Source organism: Pecten maximus, unplaced genomic scaffold (genome assembly GCF_902652985.1).
Source record: "Pecten maximus unplaced genomic scaffold, xPecMax1.1, whole genome shotgun sequence".
NCBI lineage: Eukaryota > Metazoa > Mollusca > Bivalvia > Pectinida > Pectinidae > Pecten > Pecten maximus.
The window spans coordinates 53,021-75,283 of record NW_022979898.1 but is presented as its reverse complement, the minus strand read 5'-3'; the positions used below and the strand labels follow the sequence as shown (position 1 = coordinate 75,283).

Genomic DNA, 22,263 nt, shown 5'->3' with positions numbered 1-22,263 from the left:
AGACCTTAGTACAACAGTCCTCAGAACAGCCTCCTGATGCAGTTGGTGTCTCCTTTGCGGCAGATATTCTTAAGCGTAGTCGTCAATTAATTCTCCTTCTCCGTGAAACTGTTACATCTTACACATCAGCATGCTTGGTAGAGGATGAAAAACGTCACACACTTCGTGATGGACTTTTACGTTTAGCTCTTGAACTACGTCCTCTAGATGGTCCTCACGCAGTTATCAGAGTTGACCCTGCCCCAGGCTTTGTGTCTTTGCGCGATGACGAGTCTCTCCGCAGGTTCCGTATTTCTTTGGAAATTGGCCGGATTAAGAATGCTAATAAAAACCCTGTTGCGGAGAAAGCAATTGGTGAGCTGGAAGATGAGCTGTTAAGACAGGAACCTGGAGGTGGTCCTGTTTCTGATCTTGGCTTAGCAACTGCAGTTGCTCGCCTCAATACGCGTATTCGTGGATCAGGTCTGTCAGCTCGAGAGTTGTGGACTCAACGCAGTCAGTACACACATGATCAACTACCCATCTCCGACCGAGACTTGATTATCGAACAACACGAACGTCGTTTATCGAATCACCCTAACAGCGTCAAGGCAAAACATCGTGGTAATACTTTGTCTCCTCACACTACCATCAATGTGGGTGATCTAGTTTATTTGTACAGTGACAAAGACAAAGCAAAAGCTCGCGACAGATACCTTGTTGTGTCTGTCAATGAAGGTTCAGAATGGTGTTTTGTGAAGAAGTTTTCAGGAAAACAGCTACGCGCTTCATCATACAAGGTTAAGATTAGTGAGTGTTACCGTGTCCCCAGCACTATACCTGAAAAGAAGCACCCTCATCAAGTTCTAGACAATGACAGTGATCCTGAGGAGTACACTCCACAAACTCCGCGACCTCCTTTCACACCCGTTGAAATTCCAAACATTCTGTCTATGCCCGCAAACACAGAAGGTGTACCCCTAAGTGTGCCTCATCATGATATGCCGATACTCATTGGCCAACCAGAGTCTGACCCCCACTTGGATGACCCAAGTTCCGTTAATGACACTCCAGAGAGACCCTGTCCGGATGTCGCAAATGAAGCAATATCAGCTCCTCCTTCACCAGTTGGTATCTCGAGTAGGCCTAAACGAACTATCCGACGTCCACAGTATTTGGATGATTATGATACTACGTAATCAAGTACATGACATATGGGTTACCTAGTGCCGCAAACTATAAACTGTTTTGTATATCAAACAATACGACTTGTAATGATTTTGTTTTAGTACTTGCAAAGACATTGCATCAGAGACTTTCATAGTTATAAGTGTGTAATTAGTTAAAGGTCAGTTAGAGACTATACAACAATAATTATGGGGTTTCCGGGGTAACTCCATGGGTTTTATTTTAGTACTGTTACTAGTCTGTTCTTCAGAAAGAAGAAGAGAGGCCGCGCCACCATACAATATGTATGGATGTTGGGCTGTGGTTTATTGGTGGTGCGCGACCTTTAGTAATCAATAGTCTAGAGTTACTCCCCTTGGGGATCGCGCTTGGTTGTGACTTCCGTGTAACCATGTGGAGCCTATAAAGTGTGTTCAGAGACTGATTGTCTTATTGTGTTTTCTTAATACTGGCGATGACCAACCCTTGACACTAGGAATACCACCTTGTCGTATTCATGTACCACATATGAAGTTTTAGTGCCTGGTAGTCTATAAGATAAAACCTGCAACAGCTTACTTCTTTTATATAGGCCAGTAGTACCATCAGGACGCTTCATTTCACTGTGTACATTTCTAATTGTGCATGCAATTAAAGAGTTGACTCTTTACAACGGTTGATAAAAATATACGATTTTATTATGAATTTCAATAAGAAACAACTTTACAAGCATTGTTGTATAAGGACTCTAGACAGTTAGGATATCAAGGTAAAATTACTATGGCAATTGTTTCCTTGTATATTGGACACTTTTTCTATATAAATAAAGGATAGCGATAACATATGATGAAAACATTTATTAAAATTTCACATAAACAACTGTTTAGATTGTTTTAATTCTTATATAAGTAACAAGTTTACGCAAAAGTAACAGACCACAATAGGATAACCATGTCTAGTGTGATTTTGTTAAGCAGATAACTCCTGTATTTTGATATGCGTGAGAAATAAAACAAAAAAATGTATACTATTATTGGTATATACATTATGAAGTAGTTTATACAGGCTTCATATTTGCTTAGGGGAAAAAAGGGTTCGATATTATACATTTTCGGATTTTCCGTAAGTGTGTTTAGGACTCACACAACTAAATAAGTAAAATCAGCTGGTGTTTCACCAATCTAATTAAAATTAAGATGGTCATTCTCACTACGTTACATAAACACGTGAGATCAGGAAAATCGAAAATAAATACTCCTACTGAATATAGAATGACGTAGGATTCGAGGTTTAAAAGACGGGAATTCCCAAGGTGGGGGTTCTTCATTGCACTGTAAATGTCAGGATTACTGTCTTTCGAGTATCCGTGTGCTCCTATATGCTATTAAACCTATACAAAAACAACATTTATCCGGTAGAATAAATTCTGAGCTTTAATTTGATACAAATCATACACAATTTCCACGTCAAACGAAAAATAAATTGCAAATATTGTATAGATAAATATTTTTAAAAATATAAAATAAATGGTTCATTAAATCAGGTATTAAAAAATGTTAATCTCACTGTTTATTTGATTTAATATACTTTTTACGGCTTTCCCGTATGTTTTCTTATTTCAAATGTATCTATGCCGAATGACCACAACGCGCAAATCCTAATAGCATTGATCACTAATACATAATACTTATAATGAATACTAGAAAATGTGGATATCGTTGTTATCGAAGTCACTTATTAAGGTTTATTATCAAAAACTTCATTGCAATGTTGCATTCATCATTATAACTTGTCTCCGTATGACATACTGGTTAGTACTTTTTATGTTAAATCCATAATTTAGCACATTTCATCTGTATGACCTTGAAGGTAACTGAAAGTCATTCAGTTGAACATGGCACTGTATGAATCTATGACCATGTATCTCTCAGTGGTTCATCCAGCATGTAACTGGTCCATTAAGATGGCTTTGGATCTCTTGTTTAATGAAAAGATTTAACATATGCGACATCTGTAACAAATCTACGTTCAATGTCATTGTTTAATCAACTATGACATCTCTTCATCCAAGCATCCCCCTGGACAAATATGACTCTTACTTACTTAACTAATTATTGAAAAGTTAAAAATGTAAATTGTTTAAGATGCACACCGCAAGACCCTTGACGAACGACGCCTGAGGAAAGGCGACCACAATAAAATTGTATGGAGTAATATTCTGGTATCAAATACAAGATAATAACAAAGTATACATAGTAGCCAAAGGACTTAGGGAATAGCTCAATTTATCATATTTGGTAGAAACATCAATATAGCCACCATTGTCATATTAATCTCTTATACATCCATGGGGAGGTGTGACCTGGTATTACTAGGTAAACAAAGTGTTGATATATTTAGAAATAAATTATTGATAACTTTAAAACGAATAATAGCATTACAATATATACTATATATTATAATATATGATTATCACACAAATAACACAAAAAATAAATAACCAATGATGTTAATAGGTGCCTCTCACTACCACGAGGTATCTTTCATTCATGGCTCAGTTAAATATGACTACGATGACACATATACTTTTCGGACTTGAAACAAACGGCTACATCAATGGAAATTGTTGGCATCTCAAGTTCCCAGAATAATAGTCAAAACAAAACGTTAAAGGTATACAGATGTTCTTATACAAGGCGTGTAACAACAAAAACAGTTGCCACGCTGAAAAACATATGTTAATAATTAAAAGTGTTGAAGGCAATATTCTTCAGTGATGATTACTGTGTAGATATGTACTTAGGGAAATGATGCTATGGAGTACTGTGGGCCTAGAGCATTCAATATTGCACCGATAGGTGTAACAACTGCTAACGGAAATGGGTTGGTATCTACATACGCATTTCCGATCGCCATTCCTATTAGTACCAAATCTCCCTTTTCTGACTTCATGAACACCGATGAACCCGAGTCTCCACCTATGAAAAACGACATTGGTGTTTGGGTACCACGGACACCATACTGGTTTTTCATTTCGATCCTTTCTGTACATCTGGGTAGACCAAGTGTTGTGGTGAGTGGTCTTACATTAATTCCATTTACTTCCAATTGCCCTTTTGTGACGTCACTGGAGCTTCCAAATTTATATACGATATGTGTTGTACAGACATTCTTTAAATCTTTAAGGACATATCCACTGTTATACTCGGGAAGTTCCTCAAACCCTGAAAACATGCAACACCGTTCTATAATTCGACAGGATAAATTATTGATTAAATTAAAACTGAGTCCACTTATTTAAACAATAACTTGTGTAAATGTAAAACATTAAACATACAACATCTCGTTTTTGTCATCTGTTTTGTTTACAGTTCTTATAACAGTTCGAATTATATTTTCATTAATACGAGTATTAAGTGGAAGTGACAAACAGGGAGTGAAGAATGTTACTATATCATTAGAGACTAGAATTATTTGATAATTACAACGACGTAAATAATTAAAATAAAAAATGTCAAGTTATCATGGTGACTTTTTAACATTAATATATAGTCTGTGCCTCAATTACGTAAAAGTCATACCTGCATCTCTGTAACTATTGTGGCTGGCGTTAGCGAATTGACCAGCAGTGGGTATCCTACTTGAATCAGTTAATTCAACGACAGCGACATCAATACTTGGATCCAACTGTGGATTGAAAATGGCTCTGTGTACATGACCACACGGGGAGCCTTGAAAAACTGTTGAGTCAACCGAAGGTTGTACGACTTCAACTGGATTGTTACCGTTGTGATGGAAATCCAAAAACGGTTGTTTCACTGGAACAATAAACAACACGTGGGCGCAGGTGAGAAATCCAATCTTGTTATTAAACTTCACAAATGGACCATGTGTGCCAGCAATGTATGGACGAGTACCACCTTGCGAATTATACTCTGGGGTCGATCGCGATCTTCCGATATTGCAGCCCATTTTCAGATTTGGATGAAAGTTATTACTTGGCAGCGAATTATAACCGCCCCGTTTGAAATAACCTTCGTGTACATCAACATCAATAAAGTCACCCTCTTCTAACTCTAACTGTTTAGGGAACTCTGGTTCCCCGAGTGGCACTACGCCCTTTGTACTACAATATAGTGCGATGCATGTCTTTTCGATGATGTCGTCTCCGTTGTTCCGGTACACAACAGGACTGACGTTTATAATGTTTAAGTTACTATGGTTCGCCCAAAGAGTCTTCTGATGAAGTGATAGAGCCTTTTCAGCTCGTTTTACGTCTTCGTTTGAAACCGTCTTCCTTCTATCTTCGTTCAATTTCCTCTCTTTCTTATAAATGTACGGATTTCGAACCATAACCAAACCGAGGCCATCACCAAGTTCATAGCCTGAAGCCTCATGTTCATGTATTGAATATACAATGAAAGCCCGAGAGCGTTGTCCATCTTTTCCCACGCGATGTCCTGGAATGACGGCGGGTCGAAGATCAGAATGTTTGGTTTTCAATTTTTCGGCTTGATCCAGCATGTATATCTCTTCCATTTCGTCACTGAGGTGTAAGCTTCGAAAGCAGCATTTGATGTTGTCTTCTCCAGAATATTTGATGAGCAAGCGTACCATCTCCGTTCTCTCCATCAATGTCGCTAAATATAACGCCGTGGCATTACTGACTGTTAATCCCTTCAAAGCTTCACCGAATATGTGTTCGTGGATCTCTCTTTCTTCATCCCATTCAATTCCCTTCCATTTCGTCATACATTCGATCATTTCTAATGAGCCAAACACAGCCACAATATGAAGAATGCTTTCGGAAGAAAGCATCTTTATTTCTGCTTTCAAAAACTTCTTTTCCAAAGTTTCAAACTTTTCGATGTATCTCTTCTTCACGATTTCGATGAGCCATTCATCATCTGCAATATCAATAAATACAAGAACAGTTTTGTGATGCTACATATAAACCAATAGAACAGTATATAATACACGTGATAAAACAAATCATACCGAAACGTTAATGAAATCGATAGACCGAGGAGAAGACATGAACAAAAAGCGTTACTTCACTTCATACGATTGTCAAACAATATGGCTTTAAGAGAAATGTGCAATCGCAAATAATTTTTTGCTGTAATGTGTTCAACATGACACGCGTTTTTTACTGCAATGTTTTCAAAACTGTGATGAGTGATTAAATCAATTTTACATCTGTGTTTACTACAATTTGACCATGTGAATTTACTAATTTAATATATGTACGAGCGATAATCCCTTGTGTAATACTTTTCAAGTATTCGCAGTTTGAAGGGAAATATCAATACTAACGTGACGATAAAATAATTCCCATCTACTTCACTGTCAAACAAGAGGCCCATGGGACCTGTATCGCTCACCTGGTTGGTTTTGACCAAATGTCAAAATAATGTTCATGTTCAATTTGTTAATACACATACTCTCTAAGGGACTGAAAGACCCTATGGATTATTTTTACAACCTAATTGTTTTTTAAGTAACTAAGTCCCTTAGGGTTGGGAAAGACCCTTGGGCCTATTTTTACATCAGAATTGTGTTTATCCCTTAATGTCCAGCGATGTTATACATAGTTATGGGATGGAGGGTGACAGTAACCATTTATGCAAAATCGGTTCCCATTTCACCAAAGATGTTTCTGACCAAATTCGGTTCAAATTCATTAAAAACTTTATGACTAGGAGCGATATAAAGACAGATCTCTATTCTCCCTATTTGGCCCCACCTTTCAGGCCCATTGGGGGTCAAAGTCAATATTTACATAAACTTTTTCCCCCTCTTCCCCCAAAGATATTCCAGACCAATTTTGGTTCAAATCCATACATACCTATATGATAAATAGCGATTCATAGGATAAAACCCTATTTCCCCATTTGACCCCGCCCCTAATGCCCCTGAGGGTTCAGAGTAAAAATGTATACACACTCTGTTCCCCTCCCCCCAAGAATGTTCCTGGCCAAATTTGGTTCTAATTCATTCATAACTTTATGACTTGTAGCGATTTAAAGACTAATCTCTATTTCCCCTATTTGACTCCAATCCTCAGGCCCCTGGGGGTTCAGAGTAAAAATGTATACAAACTCTGTTCCCCTTCTCCCAAGGATATTCCTGACCAAATTTGGTTCTAGTTCATTCATAACTTTATGACTAGTAGTGATTTAAAAGATTAACCCTATTTTCCCTATTTGACCCGGCCCCTCGGGCCCCTGGGGGTTCAGAGTAAAAATTTATACAAACTCTGTTCCCCTTCCCCCAAGGATGATCCTGACCAAATCTAGTTAAAATCCATTAAAAACTTTATGACTAGTAGCGATTTAAAAACTAATCTCTATTTCCCCTATTTGGTCCAGCCCCTCAGGCCTCTGGGGGTTCAGAGTAAAAATTTATACAAACTCTGTTCCCCTTCTCCCAAGAATGTTCCTGACCAAATTTAGTTCAAATTCATTCATAACTTTATGACTAGTAGCGATTTAAAGGATTAACCCTATTTCCCCTATGGGGGCCCCGCCCCTCAGGCCCCTGGGGGCCAGACCAACCGTTTATACAAAATTGGTTCCCCTTTACCCAAGGATGTTTCAGACCAAATATGGATCAAATCCCTTTATTCCTACGGAGGAGGATTTCAAAATTTTGCTTTATTTCCCCTATTGGGCCCCGCCCTTCAGGCCCCTGGGAGACCAGACCCACCGTTTATACAAAATTGATTCCCCTTCACCCAAGGATGCTTCAGACCAAACATGGATCAAATCCCTTAATTCCTGCAGAAGAAGGATTTGAAAGAATATGCTATATTCCCCTATTGGGCCCCGCCCCTAAGGCCACAGGGGGGCCAGACCCATCGTTTATACAAAATTGGTTCCCCTTCACTCAAGGATGCTTTAGACCAAATATGAATCAAATCCCTTCATTTCTACAGAAGAAGAAGGATTTTAAAGAATTTGCTATATTTGCCCTATTGGGCCCCACCCCTAAGGCCACTGGGGGCCAGACCAACCGTTAATACAAAATTGGTTCTCCTTCACCCAAGGATGTTTCAGACCAAATATGGATCAAATCCCTTTATTCCTACGGAAGAAGACGGATTTCAAAGAATTTGCTTTATTTTCCCTATTGGGCCCCGCCTCTCAGGCCCCTGGGATACCAGACCCACCGTTTATACACAATTGGTTCCCCTTCACCCGAGGATGCTTCAGACCAAACATGGATCAAATCCCTTTATTCCTGCAGAAGAAGAAGGATTTGAAAGAATTTGCTATATTTCCCCTATTGGGCCCCACCCCTAAAGCCACAGGGGGGGGGGGGGGGGGGGGCCAGACCAACCGTTTATATAAAATTGGTTCCCCTTCACCCTAGGATAGTTCAGACCAAATATGAATCAAATCCCTTCATCTCTACAGAAGAAGAAGGATTTCAAAGAATTTGCTTTATTTCCCATATTTGGCCCCATCCCCCAGGCCCCTGGAAGACCAGACCCACCGTTTATACAAAATTGGTTCCCCTTTATCCAAGGATACTTCAGACCAAATATGAATCAATTCCCTTCATTTCTATAGAAGAAGAAGGATTTGAAAGAATTTGCTATATTTCCCCTATTGGGCCCCACCCGTAAGGCCACTGGGGGGACAGACCAACCGTTTATACAAAATTGGTTCCCCTTCACTTAAGGATGCTTCAGACCAAATATGAATCAAATCCCTTTATTCCTGCAGAAGAAGAAGGATTTCGAAGAATTTGCTATATCTCCCCTATTGGGCCCCACCCCTAAGGCCCCTGGGGGCCAGACCGACGGTTTATACAAAATTGGTTCCCCTTCACCCAATGATGCTTCAGACCAAATATGAATTAAATCCCTTTATTTCTACAGAAGAAGAAGGATTTAAAGAATTTACTATATTTCCCCTATGGGGCCCCACCCCTAAGGCCACTGGGGGCCAGACCAACCGTTAATACAAAATTGGTTTCCCTTCACCCAAGGATGCGTCAGACCAAATTTGGTCGATATCCACTGAGTAGTTTAGGACTAGTAGCGATTTAAAGGAAAAGTTGACGGACGGACGACGGACGCTGCGCCAGGTGAGCTAAAAACCCAAAAGCAATTCTCCCCCGTAAGACGATAAAATTAAATTTATGAAATATCAACATGGCGTTAAGCGTTGAAAAAAAAGAAGATTAAACTGGACATTTTTTAATATTAATGAAAGTTCTTTTTATTGTAATTGTGTTTCTAATTTAAGCATCTAATCTACTATGAAAGATCACTTTCTGTCAGCATTACCTCCATCGTCATCATCACTTCGTATTGAAGAGTCTGGGGTATCCGACGTCGACAGGCTAATCTTCATTTCAGTTCCTCCAATCTATAACGTATACATAATACATGCAAACAATTCACAGCATGTCAACGTGTAAATGAAACCGCAACTATAACTAAATAATTAATGGTTAAAACCACGCAATGCTGTATCTATTTTCCTATGGTTTATTGGATATTTAAGAAGACACAATTATTGAGTCGGTTTCTAAAAATGTAAAATTGATCGTAATAAAACAAACAATGAGAAAATACAGATCAACCAAATCGAACCATAAGCTGGTATTACCAGGTCTGTTTTAACTTTCAATGAGTTTATATTTCTCAATTTGAAATATGGAAATTTATGGAAAATAACATCGAAAGATATTTAAATTACAAATTAGTTGTTGTATGGTCGCCCACGATAACTTTGAAAACTTTTGTTGTTTATTATTAATGAAATGTAATTGAAATAGTGTTAATTCTTTCACTAGATCACGTTTCCGACGGCAGTGTCACTTTTCTTAATTTTTGCATCTTATATTTATATTTGTGAGCATTTAAAGTACATTGGTATATTTCGACGTTCAAAAGCCAAATTGAAATTCTTCTTGTGCTGTGAAAAGACGTTTTCCATAACTTTTTCAATATATAGTAATTTACATAATGTGATGGCATTTTCAAAAATAACAATTTTGTTTGTGTACGTTTCGCTCATGTACCACAATAAGCATTATAAATCTTTAAACGTCTGCCCCCTTGATTTTACTTGATGTCAAAGTACTGAAAATACTGAAACTTAAAGTGACGAATAACATTGCATCATAAACGGTTTTGCACATATATTCCGTCTCCGCCCGTGCTTTTCGTCTCTAAAACATCACTTTGCCCATAATTCGAAGGACCACAACACTTGACGCATACGTCTCTTACATTAAAGCTTAATGCAGTGTACTGAAACCATGGTCCAGTATGACTTATTTACATTTATTTGCCTTTTAAAAAAGATAATGGAATTAAGTTTATACATTGGTCATGCTATCACGATAAGATTCAGGGCCAATATCCCTTTAATTACAGAGGGATTATCCTTTGTTTAACTTTAAGGCAATTTAGAGCTTTAAGTTCTTTGATATTTACTAAAGGTAGACGACGAAAAGGAAGTACAAAATGTGGGTATATCCAGTTATTCATCAACATACGTTTTATATGATGAACTGATAACTACCTTAAGATAAGTTAAAGCATAAATCTGTAAGGATAATTGGACGTTGAAATGCTTCCTATGTTATCTCAGTAAAAAAATGAATATAAAAATAGTGGTGGGTAAAATAGCTATACAAATATTATTTGAGATATGATATGGCCAATTGTGGTCGATATGCCATTATGTTCCTGTGGCTTATGCCAGGTTCAAGGCTCATTAGGCCCTGGAATTATTTAGTCTCGCTGTAGGGGGCACTGAAGTCATATTAATAGTTCAACAGGGGTAAAGGGGTATTCTATTGTAATTGACTAATCTACATTTTAAAAAATATGAAGTTTATCGTCGATTTTTCACTTTCTACTCGTCCCCTTCTTTCGATATGATGAAAAAACATAATGTACAGATTAGCTGAGTGTACACTAATTCAGTAATAATTTCTCAGACTTTACATTCAGCTTTTTACTTGTTATAACCGATTAACAAACATTACCTATGTTCTGATATCGCATCTTCCTCATTTCAAGTAATAAACTGACTATAAGGAAACACTTACCGATCTGTCTTTGTCCAGAAGTAGTTCGACTATTTCAGTATGACCACAAGATCTTGCCTTTTCAATCACATCCTGTTAAAAAGCGGGACATTTCATATATGATTGATATACATGTATATAAAATGAACGAAATAAAACGCAAACTTTTGGAATGAAGTGAACATTTGTAAAAATCGAAGAAAGTATCTGCTGTAGTTTTGTGCTTTGCTGACTTCAAGTAATTAAGTAACGTGGGCAAGTTTGTATGTGAATCACCTGCTATGTTAAAGGGACAATTTAGTCAAGCATGCTTTTTATAATTCAGACCGAATCGATAAAAGATATACCCAGACAAAATAATCTGCGGTCAACAGTTATCTGCCGATGTCCAGTATGGTTAGTTTCAGTTTGGGGAAAGCCCACGTCAAATATAGCGATACTCCAAATATGGTCAACATGTTGGCCCTCTGGCGGGAACGGAGTTGGTTGTTAACACATCCACGCGGTCGAAGCACTGAGTGACGACACGGTTTATCTAATTTCACATCCTTATTTCTTTGGATTTTTCTTTAACAACATGCGTTGGAAACAGGTGTTATATGTATCAAAATTAATAGATTCAATGATGAATGATTGTTTTGATGATTCAAATCGACAAAACACAAGTTTGTTCACAGTTTGCACACAAAGGGGCACCAAAGGGGGGATCGTGTTCATGAAATTGTGTACACACATGTTTACGGCCGGTACGTCTCTGTTTCACCTGACGCAGAAAATACGATTAGTATGGAAATATATGGCCACCGAACACGACGGAAGATGATACTTATCACTCTACCAGACTATTTGCTATCCGCCGCTAACACAAACCGTTTAAAAATAAAATAAAATTAGGAAAAACCAAGGCCTTGTTATTTTTAGAGACAAACTAATAACCTTTATTATAGTCAATATTATTTATGTTACAACAGTACCATGTACATTTTATTTATATCATAATTTAGTATTATGAACTATGGCTTTGTATGTTTTGAGATCGGTGAAGAGGATTGTGCAAATCTTGTACTGGAATAATCAATAAAATTTGTAATAAGCTCAAAAGTCGTGCCCACGATCGTTGCAAATAATCAAATGGTATAAATACATGTCTATAATGTGAACATCGATAGAAACATAAAATCGTGGGTTTGGAAAGGTGTGTTTTCATGTTTACACATATAACTTACAAGTGCTGGACTATATAACTATATAATAATAGTATAGGTCACTTGCTGGACTAGCATTTTATATAAAATATTGTTGATTTATTTGATAATATTTTGCTAATAAGCATCAATTTGAATTTAAAAGTTAGTTTTGTTACTCTTGTAACAAATAAATTGAGTACAGCTAATGCCCCTTCTATTTGATTTATTTATTTAAATTTTTTTTTTTGTTTTAGTATTTTTCGTATAACTCACGCGACATTTTCTTCGTTTATTTACAGAGATTAATCTTTCTGCATGCCAAACGTTTTGTATAGATAAAAGTATAAAGAATAAAGAAATGTTGAAATTTTTTGCACTGCTTTACTTCTATGAAGCCTTATAATGTCATGAGGTAAACTTTCCAAGTTATATTTTTCTCCTTCATCCACAGCGGTAATTATTCATAGAAGCAAAACAGTGCAAGAATTCGGATATAATCCCTAGTAAATTACCCTAAGGAGCCCCGTGAAAACTACATGTACAGAGTGCATTTCCTTCGGACATCTACATATCAAACATTTCATCCACGATATAATAACAATACTTATAACAATTACAAAAGGCATTATGATAATAGAAGTTGTATAGAAATATTGCACCTCGACATTACTCCGTAGGCCGATCTAGATGTAGGTCAATATTTTCATTGTTGTCAAATCCGTTTGAAAAAGTCACATCAGTTATATTATGTCCTGACAGTAATTCTCCATATTTTTTTTACATCCATTCACTGTCTACGTTCGGTATGAGATTCGTAACCCAGTTGAAATATCCGCTAACGGCTTCAAGTGCAAACCAACGTTGTTTACAGTATGAGACGGGGCTGCGCTTGCACACATGTATACATGTCAAAGTGTGTACAGTAGAGTTATAATCGTATGGTTATACGATTAGGATCCCCCTTTCAATTAATTAAAAAACATATGGAAAACTTACGCTTGTATCAATATCTGGCTAAAGCTATTTCATAAGGAGTACATAAGTACAGTTTCATGAAATAATCGTTGAAATTAAAAAACAAATATAAACAAACGTGACTAAATTGTCCCTTTAATACTATTACAAAAAGTGTATACAAAGGTGGTTTCCTTTGTTACAGTATGACATTTTCATTCGTTGCCATATCATAGATTAAAAGGCGTGCTCCCTGTTTACCTATGTCTATTCACAGAGTCTGTTGCGTGCGTTCCACCGTTAACACGTTGAAAAGGGGCTCAGCGGATTGATAAGCGCGGGAATTGGTAACATAATCATGGCGTCGTCTCTTTGTGACGTTACGAAACTAGACGTCAAGTGAGTATTCTGTCAAATGGGTGCATATTTAACTTTTCCACGAGGTAGACTAACAACAAATGGCTGAAGCGTACAGCTGCTATAGAACATTTGGCCACGTCACTACTAAATATGTGTCAGTACACGCTGTGCTTAACAACCATAGTTAATCCAAGACGGAAAATGTGGATTGTGAATAAATCAGTTAATTAAAAACGCATAAGGCATCAAACATAAAATCTGGATTTTTTAAAAATTTGTTAACAATACTTGTATCTTTACGTTGATTCACTGGAACTAAATCATCTTAGCAACCACAGCTGCCGTAGTTACTAACGTCGCAACACATCCCAACTTTTATTTTCTTTCTACGGGATTTCAACGATTTGTTTGATGTTAATATATGCATTAAACAGTCTTTTGATGACGTTTAAGGTGGTATGAATGCAATAGGACACAGACCTATTTAATATATAGAGCTGAGATGGGTTTCTGTCAGAGAAATGTATCCAGTCTCTAACTGATCTTGTATTCAGATAAGAAATGCGGAGGTTGCGTAGAAGGACCAGAACTTAAACCAATAACGTTATACAACAGCCGAGGAAAATACATTTCACCCGTGTCTCTTAATTAAGGTTAAGAATTGTACCTTCTGTCCCCATTTCATGATCGTAAGAGGCGACTAAACTTGGATCATTCTTCTTACTTATATCTCCCTTAACAATGCCTCACTTTGGCCTTTAGATGAGCGTTCGCCCTTGTGAGGAAGGCTTTGGGTTCTGTCCCCTGGCCGAGACATAACGGTGTCTTTAAAAATGGTAGTTGCTACTCCTGCTTAGCGCTCAGCATGTTTGGAGTAGAACGACTGGTTTTCCCGTTGTCAGTATATTGTGACCGGGTGACGTGTGCTGCTGTGTGTCTTCGGCAGTATGCTTCAGTGAGGTAGCACTTTAAATCGGCAAAATTTCAGGCCTATCACAAGGCGGCTTAACACGAACATACCACAGCCTCCCAAAACACACATACGCACTCACCACATGCATGCATACTGCACGCACGGGAGGCCGTCCTTAAATGACCTGATTAAACAAAATAAACCAAACCAAACCAAACCACATTTTGATTATATTTGATAAGACTTCAATCGTTATCTTACTGGTGCGGCGCTGAGGGAAACATGCGATACGTGGAAGAAACATTTTGACAAAATCAACTTAGCTTAGCTTTCTTTCAGGAAAAGAATTGCTTCATTAAAACACTCACCTTATCAGGCTTGGCGCCTTTCTCTAGGAGTAGTTTATCAAGACGGATTGTAATCATATATTGAGATCGAATAAATTAGTAATAACGACTAAATGTCAGCTTATGCAAGATTGTGTTGTATGTAAACAATCTACAATAGCATGTACAATGACTGAATTTCCAAAGCTTGGACACTAGATTTGAATGTTTTAAAAATGGTATACTATTTGGTCTTAATTCACAATACATATGTTAGTATGTTGAAAACATGTGTATCATAAAACTGACCAATACGATCTGTTTACACCAACGACAATAATCTCGATGATTTAATTAGTTAACAGTTAATGATAAATGAACACGTTTGACAATACACATAAAATAACGGCTACACAATTGATAATTTAAAAAAAAATCTTAGTTACTGTCACAGGGGTGTGGAAATAATACCAGACACAGAGGTTGTTCGTTTGATGGTTTAATCAGGTCCTGAAACCAGGCTTCTATATGGCGACAAATTCAGCTCGGTCATCTCACGATGACCGATGCGAGTGCTTTGCGCTGCTGGACCGCTTGCACCGACGTCCAGCAATGGAATGATAGCTATAGGTAGAGAGATAGAAAGCCAGAAAGGAAGTTACGTAGACAGGTGTGGGAACGCAACGAGCGTGCAAAGCAAGTGCAGGTGTTAATTGCTGAGTTGCGTTCATGCTGATGTCCATGTCACGTCGGACTAGTCCGGCTACTTTGTACACATACCTTACATTCCACAGGACAGGTACTTTGACAGGATAATATAAACAACATGTCACGTACACAGGGACTTGACGCACACATACACAATGCATACTTATGTATACATGGACAGGTATACAACGTACAATACGTATACTATGCTATATATATATATGAATATGTATATAACACCTGGGTTACATTACTATTACATGTTTGATTCAAGCGTTAGATTTGTGTAAGACTTTAATGACATGTTTTATTTTTCATGTTTATTTTTTTGCTAAAGTATAGATTTTTACTTTAAGTATATATATAATGCTGCTACATCATGCTCAATAGCAAGTTATGCACACACTGTATCTACCCAGAAAAAAAAACAACAAAAAAACCAAACAAACAAACAAACAAAAAACCCCCCACACACAGTGATATAGCATGCAATAGGGTAAGCCTTGCAAGCTTTGGCCAGATAGTATAAACATAGATGACATCACACCCGCCTTACGCATATACCAGGAGATAGGAGGGGTGTGTCGTTGTCACAATCCGACTTTGTTTCACTTTTATATGGAAGGTAAGTATACTAGCTGAGCACGTGAGGTATACACCACATAAGACGCGCTATTGTACGACTCGGTGTTTTGGGCTGCGGTAGTCAGTAATCTACCCGGCTCGGAAATGGAAACTTTGCAGTTGTAGGTATAGAGATACTTGGGCCTATATTCTTGGATTTTGGTTTGTTTGGTTTGTTTTTGTTTAACGTCCTATTAACAGCCAGGGTCATTTAAGGACGTGCCAGGTTTTGAAGGTGGAGGAAAGCCGGAGTACCCGGAGAAAAACCACCGGCCTATGCAGTACCTGGCAACTGCCCCACGTAGGTTTCGAACTCGCAACCCAGAGGTGGAGGGCTAGTGATAAAGTGTCGGGACACCTTAACCACTCGGCCATCGCGGAAGAAGCGTGGAATTACAGTCAAGGTAAGTTAATATTTATTATCATTCTCTTTCTGAATGTGTATGTAGTCATATATTTGTCGAAAAGCGGTTTAAAGCGTGTTAAAATATAGTTGTTATTGTGTTTAGTGAGTACGCTAGTGCACACGCGTGAGTACTTTTTATATTACCTCAAGGATAATTATATAATAATTTAACCCTTAAAAACATATATTCATATATAATAACATTTACTGAAAATGTATGTATATCCAGTTTAGGGTTTAATTTGGTATTTTGTAGCTTCACGTGAGTGGACACGCTGTCCAGCGGTGAAATGTATGGAAGCCGGGTGGAACCATTGTAATTTGATCCATAGACTGCACTGTTTGTTGACAACCAAGTTGTGTACCACAATTAGTACATGATGATTGTGGGAGCTAGAGAACACGGATACAAGTGTACTTGAGGGTAGCCAGAGTAGCGGCTGCATTTTGTTGTGGAAACATCGTATGGAGACACGAATGGGTCATGGGTCGCATCAGGCTTTAGTAATACTGGACTGACCCCATCGGCGTGGGAAGTAGCAGACCCAACGAGGCAACCAGCGGTTCAAATACTGTAAATATTCATCAAATCCGGAGACTTTTACAGCATTGTGTACGGACGAGGATATCTTCTACAATGTGTTGCTACAAAGACGTTAGGGTTTAGTTTATCTATATATATATTTATAGATATATTATATTAGTAGCTGTGATTCAGTGTGTTAGTACTTGCTGAGTAAGCGGGTTTTGTCAAATAGAAACATAGTAGAAATAATCCTGGTATATTGCTTGTAATTACAGTGTATAATATAAATTGTAAATATATACTTCCTGATTTTGTTGTTATTTTGGATACCTGTGTGGCAATCGCTCGGCTAGGTTCCATTCATACGGACTTAAGGAAGTACGGAAATGCACTTTAATAAACAAGTCATCTCATGGAAGCGCAGCAGAGTGACAGCAATTATAAAGAACGTGTTTTGAACAGATGAGGATAAAAAGTGAAAGCACGGAATGAGATGTCCTTCAGGTAGCCGTAAATAATCAACAAATAAAGATACACAGTCGCAAAGGCAGTGACATAGACTCATACCACTCATTAATTCATAACGGAATACTCTATCACAAACATACTCCAACATGACTGGATCTAATAATCGAATACACTAACCTCCACATAGCTATGATAGACATGGAAATGGTATTACAGAACCCTTCAATCAAACTTGAGAATAAAAAGATATATAAATATAAAGAGCATAGAGGACGTTCTGGTTTCAACTACATCTTAACAGGTTGATAACATGTGAAGTTACCACCAGGCGGCATCTGGGGATAGTAGCATTTCTGAGTCGAGTTCGAGTTCAGGGAAGTAAGAAGCATCGTGTTATATACCAAGGAGTACTCGACACTGTATAGGAGTACCTATGTATTTGTCTCGGGCTATGAGTTTTAAGAATGCCCCTACTCATTATTAACGGATACTTGGAGGAGGGGGCATTCTTTCCACCAAGCCCTCGGCTTAAGATGGTATCACATAATGTATGTTTAAAGCATTCATTAACAAACCACAGAAACATGAATATTTCCATATTTAATGTCAATAACATTATCGATATTCAACTCGGTATACACAACAGTCATTTCTGGGTTATTTCAAATATCGCATTCTCACGTGATCAATGTCCAAAAAGGGTAATGCCTGTACGCTTGATGCAGTTTTAAGAGCTGCCAATGTCTCTAGTTGAAGTCAAAGACATTTCATGAAGCGGCAATATTGTTCCCATGCAATTATATTTAAGGTTTAGGAGGTCTAGATGTAAAATGTAAAAAGCAAAAAGAAAAAAGAAAAAAAAGCGGTAGTGTCTGTGCTAGCATGGATTTATGACTATCAATAACAGAATAAGAAGCTCCACCACATAACATGTTATCAAGGTATTCTATAACCTGTATTTCAACTGGGAGAAATGGATCACCCTTCCGTGCATAACAACATATAACCCAGTTTCTCCAAGTGTACTTGTAATGTTTGATTGTGCCGAACATCCAGGATGTGATGACCAAGGAAGTATATGCTATTTGCTGTATATGTATGGTATCATATCATTCTAGCATACTGAAAACAAGAGGCCCATGGGGCCTGTATCGCTCATCTAGTTGGATTAGACCAAATGTCAAAATAATGTTCATATTCAATTTGTTTTTTCCAGACTGTCTAAGGTCTGAAACACCTTGTTTTTAGAACATGCATTCATCAATTTATGACTAGTAGCGATTTAAAGGAATTACCTCTTGGGCCCCGCCTCTTTGGCCCATCGGCACCATTTATGCAAAATATGTTCCCCTTCCCCAACTGGAACATTAAACTATTTTAAAAATCCATCATATAAAATCTACGGTATTTCGGAAACTCGGGATGGATGGGAATAAAGTAAGCATCTTTTAGATCTATTTAACATAGAAAATCATTCTTCTGAATAATATCAAGAATCACCGCTAGACCATCCTGTTTAAACTACTTGTATTCAAGAAATAAATAAATAAACAAGGCGAAATTTTCCACCCTTTTTGGAAAATATAAATATTTGAAACAATTTGGCCGGGCACAAGTAAAACTTCCTCTATTCTACCCTTATTAATCAACTCACCTATTTTATTATCGTTAAGTCTTTCCTCTAATGAACAGTTGATCTCGTTAGGAACAAAATTTCATATCCAGAAATAGCATTCAAGATCAATTTATCTGACGTTAGTAATTCCCATTTACCACTACAACTATCAAGTGTTCTCACCTGAAGTGTCGCCCCTACTGAGGGGACCTCTTGTCTTTCTGCAGTGCACCCCCTCTGTTGCCCTATCTGCCTGAGTTTCTGGGATACCTGTTGCGATCCTGGCCTCTGTATCATTGGCCGCGCCAGAACCGGCGCCTTTGGTACTTTGAAGGGGTCTTAATGTAACCCCTGCAATGGCGTATGTTGCCGTTTGAGCCATACCCTGTAAGGGGAATCTAAGAGGCCTCATTTATTTCCTATATAACCTCCCCCAAAATATTTTTAGTCGCCGAAGTCTCCTGGAAACAAATGTTCCTGAATTTAGGACTAATAGCTGGGCACATGGCATATCTACGCTTAACTGAATGGAATAAATGGCATTCCTTTGAAGAGCTACCGAGTCCGTCAGAAGGGTTTTACACTATCAAGTTTTATCTTGAACCTCACTAGGTAACGAAGCTACAATCTTACTAATTTGCAGAGTGTGGTTAAACCTCTCTGCAAAGGAGTTTTATACCTCCTGGATGGACACATATGATGTTTGCACTCTCTTCGTTAACTTACCCCATATCTCAGAGCTAACCAATCGAGCCTCTAACAACCCGCAATTTAATGGATAAATTTCACGATATCGCTAATTTTAGTAGCCCCCACTTTCCTGCTTCAGGATTTATCTATAGCGGTGGCCAGGGATTCAGCTCCATTTCTATAACTGAATTCTGAGGAATGTCCCATTATTCATCATCATTCTGCCAGAAAAAAAACCTAGTTAGTTTCCCTTTGACCCATTTGCGAGCTGGTGTCATCAAACATATCAAAGCTGTCTGAGTTGAGGGAAGTAATGGATTTCTCTAACTGTCCAAGACCTTATTGATGTCGGAGTATAGAAATGTCGGCGAAATTCGCTCCAGTGTTTATATTTTTTTTTCTCTCCTCGGGGCGTTAATAGCGCTCGTACTCGGGTACAAAAACTTCGTCAAAAATAGATGACGATTTTTATTGCAATCCTCGTCGAGAGACGAATCTCCCGATTGAAACAATGACAGGACAACGTCCATGTCTGCCATGTGCCTTACGTATTAATAACACGTGTTACACACCGGAGAAGGTCCGTAAGTCAACGATAGCTACGTAATATTACGTCGAAACGCATAAAAACACTGGCAGTTGTATATACGCTCTTAATACGAATGATCCTCACTTAATGTCATTTCTCGTATAAATGTATACATATATCGAGTGTTTCTCTCGTTCACTGCCCAGGAAAACAGATGGTGGGTTCGTGCATGTGCGGGTTTATATACCTGTTGTTTATGATTATTAATGAGGTTAAAAACCTCTTTGAATTGCGAACGTCTCTCTCATTGGTCAGAGAGAAAATGCTTTGTGAGATTTAGATATTAGAATTTAAAATGATTAAACCACATCATACAGCTGCTTTATCCGTCGAGGAGTCATTGATATTAAGGTCCTATAGTGTTTACACCCAAGATGCGATTTCGAAAACTGTTAAATAGCTGATAATTTGAAGTTTATATTAGCGGAGAGGACTTCACGAGTGGCATATATCGTGTCCTATCATTTTGTTATTTTACAATAAATATTTCAATCAGTCATTTCGTAAATAAGGATATCTGAATCTGAAAAAACATAAAAAACAAACAAAGAAACAAACAAAAAACAAACAAAATCAATCGAGTCTATTTTAGAAATGCTTAGTTAACAATTATTATAAAGAAAAAAACACTGAGTTTATTATATGACACACCACATATTTAGATATGATCATAAGTTATTCACCTCCATATTCAGTGAAAAATATGGCACATCCCAGAACCCCGAAGCAAACATCGAAACTCACCATATCTGGTTGGGCACCTTTGTCTAGTAGTAATCCCACTATTGCCGTGTAGCCATACGATACTGCTCTTTCCAACGCTCCACCCTGTGTCAAAGTATAACATTTCTTACAGTTACTCTATCAGCACCTTTAATGTAAGACTAGATGAAGTCTAAGTGATAAAAAGCGCTAAATTACATTTACAAGTATATTTTCATAAAAGATGTGAAATATGTTTACTTTCATATTCACCTTAACCATTACGGAATTAGCTCAAGGGAAATAATATTTGCGGACACCTATTTGAAAGATGATATTTTCGTTCATATCAGTTTAATAAATGAGTTTGCTGATGGTCATAATTTCGTTTACCGTTACGGTAAAACTGGTCATAGTACTGAAATATAACGAATTTTTATTCTGATAAAAATGAATCTGATTGTTTGTTCGAAAAGAAATCTATTATACAGAGGTACCACCTTTGGTAGACAAAGGAATGAAAATATCCCTTTAGGTTTGGCATACCGTTTAAAACGGGTAGGGTAGCGTCTAAGAGCATCTCGCCATCAGTTAGACCTTCCCAGTCTGACAAAACGGTATCTACCATATGCCAGTACCTCCAGTACGCACACCTTCACTCAACATCAATCAAATCTCGAAGCAAAATGGTGACCCATGAGAGACGGACTGTGTCACAGCCGTCTGATTTTTAAGAATGATAACCCGACATATTACACCCTGCTACAAGCTCTCGTACCTACATCGACCTATCATTATGCCATCCCTCCATTTTAGTCGATTATGACTGGAAGGTTAATAATGATCTATGTGGGAGTGACCACTTCCCTATTTTTTCCTAAGAATATTGGGGCTCCAATTTCAACACCTGTGCAACGAGGAGCTTACCGTATATAAAAAAAAACTCGATGACCCAAATGTAATATTCACTGAAAACTTAATTCTATTGCCACAAAA

At 37.7% G+C, this 22,263-nt stretch overlaps 1 protein-coding gene across 1 annotated transcript in view; it reads right to left on the bottom strand.

The window, feature by feature from the left end:
* Positions 1-1,822: 1,822 nt before the first annotated feature.
* LOC117319280 overlaps positions 1,823-22,263 on the bottom strand; it is a 38,418-nt gene continuing 17,977 nt past the window's right edge. The window contains exons 6-10 of the mRNA XM_033874113.1: positions 21,310-21,393; positions 11,221-11,292; positions 9,443-9,524; positions 4,728-6,053; positions 1,823-4,370 (exon numbers count right to left, since the gene is read on the bottom strand). Coding sequence (XP_033730004.1) covers positions 3,946-4,370; positions 4,728-6,053; positions 9,443-9,524; positions 11,221-11,292; positions 21,310-21,312 — 1,908 coding nt within the window. The 5' untranslated portion in view covers positions 21,313-21,393 and the 3' untranslated portion in view covers positions 1,823-3,945. The remainder of the gene's footprint in view (positions 4,371-4,727; positions 6,054-9,442; positions 9,525-11,220; positions 11,293-21,309; positions 21,394-22,263) is intronic.